The 8,811-nt window shown below is 41.5% G+C and overlaps 1 protein-coding gene across 1 annotated transcript; it reads right to left on the bottom strand.

Moving 5' to 3' along the window:
* Nucleotides 1–368: 368 nt before the first annotated feature.
* AMER2 (APC membrane recruitment protein 2) lies at nt 369–7,590 on the bottom strand. The gene is made up of 2 exons (XM_077484039.1): nt 6,420–7,590; nt 369–6,248 (listed from the first exon to the last, which is right to left on the bottom strand). The coding sequence occupies exons 1-2, from the start codon at nt 7,252–7,254 to the stop codon at nt 5,392–5,394; spliced, it is 1,692 nt and encodes a 563-aa protein (XP_077340165.1). The 5' UTR covers nt 7,255–7,590; the 3' UTR covers nt 369–5,391.
* Between the last annotated feature and the right edge of the window lie 1,221 nt (nt 7,591–8,811).

Raw genomic sequence — 8,811 nt, forward strand, 5'->3', positions numbered from 1 at the left:
ATGGATCATCTGAATAGTTTATTAACCCTTTGTTGCTCTGGGATCAAATGAATAATAGCAAACAAGGTACACCCTGCCCATTTTCTTACGCTGTAGCACAATGGGTAAAGCAACAGAATATTGGGAAGGGAAAGCACAGTACAATAGATTGTTTATCACCTGTTAGGATGGAATTCCCTTGATTGCCTCTAGGGGGCCATGGGTCACATTTACAAATCCCCCCTCCTTTGTTAAAAGAGAATCCGAACGCAATGCATTGTGGGTCTAAATAGCTTTATTGTATTAACCCTCTATCATCCTGATGGCTCGCCATTGTTCTGAGACTGTAAGATGTACAGTATGTGTCAGAAAGATTACACGGGACATCCTTTTTTTAATAAAAAGTAGTCTTTAATGAAACACCTATCTATCTGTACATGGGAAGGTTTAATTTTTTACAATGCCCATCACACCTATCTGTTATCAGATATGCAATGTCATTAATGCTCTACTTGATGCATACAGAAATATAAAAATAGCAACATATAAACTGTTTATTTTTTTGGTGGGGCCCAAATATTGTAAAGCCCTGTACTTGTACAATTAAGCTTATTAGATAAGGTATAAAAATATAAAGTGTAGTTACCCATAGCAATCGATTAGGATTTATGTTCACAGGTGTGACAACCATAAACTGAAATCTGATTGTTATAGGTTCCTTCGCCTTATTAGGCTGGATTCACACCTATGCAGTTTTAGTGCTTTTTGCATTTTTGCAGATTTGCACTGCAGTCCATTTACCATGGTTTCCTATGGAAAACGTTCTGTAATGCAAATCTGCAAAATGTAAAACTCACTAAAAATGCATAGGTGTGAATCCAGCCTTAAATAACCTTACTAAAAAAGCTCCTGATGCTTTAAAGGGAATCTTTATTCACAAAGTCAAGACACCTATGGGAGACCCCTTGGGTGGAAGCTGCCATTCTCAGACTTTTGGGTGACTTCACTGCCATAGAACCAGTAGATGGCACAGGGGTCAGATAGTGGCAGCTTTCTTCTAAAATGTCTCACAAAGGTTTTTTTTGCTTCTTATTAGGTTCCCCATGAGTGACCGTTACATTTGTGCGTTTATATATATAGATATATACACAGATTTGTACTCACACATCAATATCCACATATTTACAGAATACACAGGAAAAAAAAAAAGTTTGGTCCATACAAGTGCTGTACACGTATAAAGGTTTTGCTGCTCTGTATCTGAGAAGGTGTATAAAAACAATAAACTCTGTATTAGATTCTATACAATGCTGGCCCATGTCTCTTGTACATCAGGGACGGGCATTCAATAGTTCTCTTCAATCAGTGTATCTACAGGTAGCCGGACTTAATAAAATAGAAAAAAGAGCACTGGAGTGCAGTAATTCAGAGTAACCCACAAGAAATCAGCTTTTATTGGCCTACACATGCTATTGTGGGCCAAAAGCCACAGACATATTGCCAGCAGTGTAGCTAGGTATTGTCAGGGATTATCAGGAAGTGTAAGCCCTTGTACACACGGTCAGAAATTCCGACCACAAAATTCGTCTGATTTTTTCAGACGTATTTTGCCCGAAACTGGTGTTGCATACACACGGTCGGACAAAGTTGTTGGAAAATCCAATCGTTCGGAACGTGATGACGTTCGTTCGTTCCGACGGGACCACGTTCAGCCTAGTAGCCAATAGCTTTGCTCTCGTACTTTGATATGAGCATGTGTGGCACTTTGTCCGATCGGAATTCTCTACAAAGTCGGAAAAAAAAATTTCCATCGGAATGTCCGACCGTGTGTACAAGGGCTTAGAGACAACAAGCAAGCAATTCGCAGGAGTGCAAAATTGACCACAGTGATCTTTCATGTTGGTAAATGTTTGTGAATAATATCCCATTCTACCAACATTAACTAACTTGCCAATGATTGTAGGTAGGCGCAAACGTGTCTAAGGCATCAGGGGCTGCTCCATCAGTTCAGGAATGCAGATCTTTTTGTTGACCATTAAATATGCCTTATCCCTGTGTAGATAGGCAACAAAGGCCACAACATTATATTTAATGGAAGCCCATGTGCCCAGAAAAATACAAACAATTATGTGTAAGAAATGAAGGTTTTGAGATGGTGCTACTTCAACTGCATCTGACTGGCAATATCCTTTTCTACAATACTCATCATTTGTCATTTATGGAAATGATAACAGCGACAGAATGCCATATGGGAGGCAGCCTGTTATCTTGAGCTATCACTAGATCTTAAAATCCATTACCAAGGAGCCTCCAGGAAAAAAACAAAGCAGCTTCATGTTAATTAGACACAGAGGGGGAGATTTAATAAAATTGGAGAGTACAAAATATGGTGCAGCTCTGCATAGTAACCAATCAGCTTCCAGGTTTTATTGTCAAAGCTTTACTGAACAAGCTGAAGTCAGAAGCAGATTGGCTACCATGCAAAGCTGCACCAGATTCTGAGTGATCCAGTTTAGTAAATCTCCTCCAGAGAGTCATGTGACCTTGTTCCCTTGGCTGGAGTCCAGAGGTAGCCAGACAAGGCTGGATTAAAGAAAAAAAAGTACTGTAAATATATACTGTTATAATTTGGTGCCCTCGCAAGTTCTTTATATAAAAAATGAACATACCTGAAAGTATTTAAAAGGAAAACAAAACGCACATTCAGAGAGTAAAACATGTTTGGCAAGTGGTCTTGTCCCCCCAAAAAGTCAGTTTTTGCATCGTTCAATAACATGTATGAAGTGTGCTTTTCAGTACATTTGGAGTGCTCCCTTCATACTAAAATATACTCTGTGAACACAGGCCCTAAAAACCAACCTCTAATTCACTGCCTTTTTCATTTGTACACCACATCAGTTTGCACCATGTCAATAATAGGTCCAAAAGAATGCAGTAGGTTAGAATTAGCCAACAATTTTTAGTCCACGTGTTCAATGGCAGTAATGGCCTCATTGGACAGTATAAAATGAATGGCTCTAATGATTTGTGGCACAGTATTAGATGTGAGCTGTGTTTGGCTTCTATCCAGCTCAAACTATAACCATCATAGTATCAATGTTTCATTGTGACACTGCATAAGGTTGGGCATAGAATGGAAGGTGAATAGAAGGTGTGTTTGTTGAACATGGCATCTGATTGGTCAGCTCCGATTGGAAGATTCCTTATTCAATGCACAATTACTCCTATGGCATTTTAAACTGGGCGTGGAATCCATGGGGACCCTAGTACCCCACCAATCTGCTAACTTGGATATTTTCTAACAATAACAACTGGACGGCTCTTGGCTTGGTGAACACACCAAAATTAGTTGATTTCGAAAGTAGATTTTGTGTCTGCTTCCTTCCAAGCTTAAGAAAGCCATCAAATATGAAACTATTGCAAATCAAGTGGCACAGTGGTAAGGATTGGAGAGACCTCACTACTGGATATTAAGCTGAAAAAGGCTTTCTAGTATTTGTACTGAAGGTAAAATTCCTTTTCAATGCCATCATCCATTTTATGGAAGGGCAATCTAAACTTTTCAATATTTGTTTTCAAATTTATATGTGTAGACATGTGCTGTCATACAGAAAAAGGGTGAATGACTGTACAGAGAGCAAACAACCCCCAATATGGCCTTGTGTCAGGGAAACAAAAGCAGTCAGCCAGGAAAATCCAAGCTAGGCGATCGATCCTCCCACCACAAACATCCCAGGGATCAGTCAACCATGGGTGTCTGCTAAATTCTGATGGAGACAAAGTGACAAGCCTCAAACCAGCATAGATTAGTAGATTAGCCATTGCATCCAGTTACCAACAATACGGTATATCCAGAATATGCTTGTGGATTCAGCAGGTGGATTCAATGCTTGCTTTTTAGATGAAAAAACATCTTTTTTTTAGCTGCAACCTTGCATTGAATCTCCTTGCCCACTGGTTTGGCATAACAATTTAGACAAAGACAATAGTGTCCACAGACAATGCAATTGCTGCCCAAAATCTTTATGCATCAATCATATGAAGGCATTTTTAAAGCAGTGTTTCACAACGTATGGGATGTGTTTTACTGGTGGAAAAGACACTAACTGTAGGTAGGACACCGGAGGGCTCAGGAACTATATACAGAGCTGTATTGTGGGAGTATGTCCATGTTTATAGTATACCCACAGATAATGCTGTCCAATTACTACAGTTTCAAATGTGTCAAAACCATGCCTACTCCCGACTCTCGTTAAGCTAAACATGAATGGTAGCCAGGGTTGACCATTTGTGTTTAGGGACATAGATGCCTGAGTGTGGTTGTATCATGTCTGCATAGCTGACCACCCTCTAGTGTCTATGGCCAGTATAACGCTACTGTCAGCTACCAGTGGCAGAGGCCACACTGAGTATGGTAAAACAGATTATATGGCCATGGATGTATTCCAGTAGATAGTTTAGGCAATAAAGAGTTTTAAATGGATACTGGCAATGTATATGTGGTCATTGTTAGTGGTACAGGTGAACTACAAAAATGTTGACCGGAGAGTTTGGGAAATACTGCTTTAAAGTTCTCTGTGTTTCAAAAGTTTGAAGCTGCTCCACTTGCAAATATTATCATCCTTTAATCGATGATAGATCATGCAAGATTAAGAAAAATTAGTTTTGTGGTTATATTATTGTGTGTAATATGACTACATCCTTTGAGTAGTGACAAAATAAAAATGTAAACCTTGTTTAATAAGGCATTTAGCAATATTTAAAATATAGCAACGATTTTAGTTCTGACAACTGTGAATAAAGGCTGGTTTGTTTCTATACGTAGTTGCACCTTTTTCTCTTTTTAAATAGGTCTTTTAATGAAAAAGGTTTAACTTTGTGACATCACTTAAATTATCTTTACTAACCTATGTGGCTGACAGATGAACCATCTCATTATAGAACACATTTTAGCCTGGTTAATGTTAATGTCACACTTCTAAGAAAACCTACCTGCTCCACTTTATACATTCTCTAAAACCCAAAAAATCAGTACCATCATATTTGGCAACAGGATTCTGCAGTTTTGCTAAAGCTGAATTTTGCTTGACCAGATCCCTGACTGTTAAAACAGATTATTAGATTTGAAATCCATCACTATTCAGCAGTCGTAATGTAGACTTGTGTTAAGTATTCATATTTTGATATTGAAAGCTTTAGAAATCTTCTAGCTTATTTAGGCAATAAAATATCCAATTGTTACTGGAAACTTGAAAAGAGAGTTAGAAAATTAAAAAGAAAAGAAAAGTGAACAAATCCGAGTTGCCCTTGATATCTTGCTGATGTTAACAGAATAGTCCTGTATTTGCCAACAACCCATGAAGACAATAGCAAATCACAGCAATCTGATTGGCTTGTCCACCATTGTTTAAGCTACTTCCTTGCTGGATCATGAAGAGCTGTTTTACCTGAGGTTCCGGTGATGGTCTTATTACTGACCCGTCTTACCAAAACTTTTGAAACTGGTATTTTTGTCCTGGGAAGTTCACTTTTTGTAGTGGGATGTTGTGGCGTTGGGGTGCTGCTACTACTTGTATCAGCTGGTTGACTAGGAGGATGAACTGGCAGATGTTTAATACTTCTGGGTATTTTGGATTCCTTTGCCAGGTTTGTTTTTGCTGGGCACGTGATGGTTACTGGCGAGATTGCCTTGGAGTGAATTTGGCTTGGTCTTTTCTCCTCCGCATGCGCCCTTGCTGTGTTTTCATCTGTTTCTGTATATAGGTCATAGAGAGCATCTCCACTGCAGCTGTCTCTGGATAGAGCCTTCTTCCCAGAACTTTTTGAAGGCGCTTCCTCTGTCCCAGGTGTAGTTGAGTCCCAATAACCCTCATCGCTGTTGCGAACAGAATCTCTTTGCTCTTTTCCTCGTCCTCTAAGATCCCCTCTTTCACTAGAATTAGTTGCAGTCTGTCTTGGCTTAAATGACTTTACTCCATTCCCATCACATGTGCTCTCAGAATGTTTGTCCTCCCTTGAGGCCTGTCTACTCACTTTTCCCACCTCTTTGCTTGTGTCCTCAGCTTGGGGTATCATTCCCAAAAATTCTTGCATGTCATTGTCGTCAACTTGATCGGGACTTGCCATCTCCTCCCCTCCTCCTTGATAGGCAATAATGTTTGGGGTCTTTCTGGGGATAGCTTTCTTGCCATTCCCAGGGATAATCCTTGCACCGGTGCTGCTACTGCTGCCTCCTTCATCGTCCGGTTCAGCAATAATATCACCACATCCTGTAAGAGAGTCAAAGCTTTTCAGTGATGTAACATCAGCCAACATCAAACATATACGATCAAAAGATGGTTCAGAGGGTGGATCAACAGCAGAAGGGTCAGGAATGACAATCTCTGGCCCACTATCACACTCAGGCTCAACAAAGGAAATACTGGTTATTGGAATTTCACCTGTTAGTCTTTCATCCTTCTTATCCTGCAGGATCTCCACCTCTGGTTCAGGCGGTTGGCAGACATGGTCCACTTGTGGGCTACTCTCTGTATTCCCAGGTTTGTCAGTGGGGTGTGAGGATGAGGGGGATTCCCTGTTTGCTTTCAACTGATGCCCCTCTGTTGAGTTGTTTACAATCTCGCTCTGCTCCTCACAGGGCAAATCAGCTGTGACAGTCTCTGCAGGTACTTCAGGTTCACACAGTGGTTTTTGTATCTCCTCTTTAATACATTCCAGGCTGGCTGTCAAAGAGCCAGACAATATGAGGCCAGGTTGGCTTTCAGTGGCCCCCTCTTTATCTTCTTTATAATTCTTATCTTTTCTATTCCATCTCATGCTGTTAAACAGCCCCTTCAGCCCTTTCTTTTGTCTGCTGCCAGCTCTCTGGTCCACACTGTCCCCTTTCACGTTCTCTAGTCTCCCATTCCTTTTCAGCAAAGCGAAGAAGCTGTGGGATTTACCCACCGAGCTGTTGGGCGAGACATCTGTCTTGGTGTCGGTGACAGCCTGGCTGTTTGTGACAGTGCTTGGTATATTAGCAGCAGCTTGTGTTGCACATTGCTCTTCTTTCTTGCTGCTCTCCAGCACAACATCAGCTAATCCATCCAGGGTCTTGCTGCGTACCATACCCATTTTGCCTGTGTTCTTCCCATCTCCCTTGTTCCTCACCCCAAATATCGATGGCATGGTACTGCCAGATTTCCTCTTGCCGAATAATTTGAAAGCGGTCTTATTAATCTTTCCTGATGGCTGTTCGGCTGTCGGGGACTCGGCAGAATCACAATGCAAGTCCATGTTTGCCTTCTCCCTGATCCTGCCTCCTTCCTCCTGCAGACCCCCACAGATGCTTGATGCTGAATTTCTCACTGGCAGCTTCTCGGCTGCTCCTGTTCATCTCCATGGCGACCAGGGAGGAGGCGGAGGGGGGGATAAGCAGTTTTCGTCAGTAATGGGGCTAGTGCCAGTTCACTGTCATCCATTCTAAATCAATCTGCAAACTGCAACCCAATACAGGCTCCCCCTTTCCTAAAAGGTTTATGTAACTTGTCCATTTACCCACGGCGCATGTTTGGCGGCAGGTATATCCCGGTCAAAAGATATTCGGCTCGCAGAGCACAAGCTGTTTAGCTGTCTGCCTCCGCCATCTTATTGTAACAATACATGCAAATGTGGGCCAAAGTATGGGTGAAATTTCTATTCTGATGTAGATTTAACCCTTGCAGTGCCAGATCTCTTTGCATGTTGTGCACTATTAAAATGATTCAATAAAGAAGAAAACTGAAGGGCAATAACCTAGGGGGAGGAACCCTTTCATTATTCTCACTGCTTTAAACTAACAGCAAAAAGCTGATCAGCTCTTAGGGTTTACCCCATGTTGCATAGTACCACTGGTGTGGCTGGAGAATTGGAGTGTTTTGGGCAATTATATGGTAATGGTCAGCACAGAGCAGCAAGCATGCTGGAATGTTCTTCAGTAATTCAAGACAAACACATTTTAAAAAGAGTAAAAAGGACTAATTGAGGAGTAATATTCTGATTTTTATAATAAAGGTTAAACTTTCAGCTGATGCATTTCTATGCTTTATAAGTGATAATGTGCAGAAACATAATGGATGTTATGATATCATAGCAGGTATGATGTCATCCTGTTGCTGAAGGGAGCCTTACACATTAGATTCCTCCTGTGTTAAACCTGCTAGGCCACCACTGGCCACTACTTAAAGGCTGCATTGACACCTAGGCATTTGGAATCATGGATGGAATTGCCGCATTTGGGAATTCTGCCCACGACTCCAGAATTGCGGCAAAATGGGACGTTATTGCAATGCCATTACTTGTTAATGGCACCCCAATCGTTGTGCGATTTTTTCCCACAATTGTCCCGGTATAAATTGTACTGCATTAGCATTTCCACGATTGCAGCAAGATTTATTGCGGCAAAAGTTTCAGCACGATTGGGGTGCGATTAACAAGTAATGGTATCGTAATTGCGTCCCGCGTTTTGCTGCAATTATGGAATTCTGGGCAGAGTCGCCTGCGATTCCAAACGCTTAGGTGTGAATGGAGCAAAAGAGATTGTAAAGGTAAAATTATTTTTTTAAATAACAAACATCTCTATACTTAACCTGCTCTATGCAATGGAACAGAGCACCCGCAAACCTCCTCTTCTCGAGTCCCATGCCAACGCTCTTGGCCCTTCCTCTCTGCCCAGTGCTCACATAGGAAACCGCTTCCCATGGAGGCACTCGTGCATGTTCGCTCCTGAGCCCAGCTGCTGCGTCCATTGACAGACAGCAGTGGGAGCCGATGGCTCCCAATGCCCCAGCAAAGACAGTGAAACCAGGAGATGAG

This window comes from Lithobates pipiens, unplaced genomic scaffold (genome assembly GCF_037356315.1).
Source record: "Lithobates pipiens isolate NorthernLeopardFrog02 unplaced genomic scaffold, aLitPip1_a1.2 Scaffold_16, whole genome shotgun sequence".
NCBI classification, from domain to species: Eukaryota; Metazoa; Chordata; class Amphibia; order Anura; family Ranidae; genus Lithobates; species Lithobates pipiens.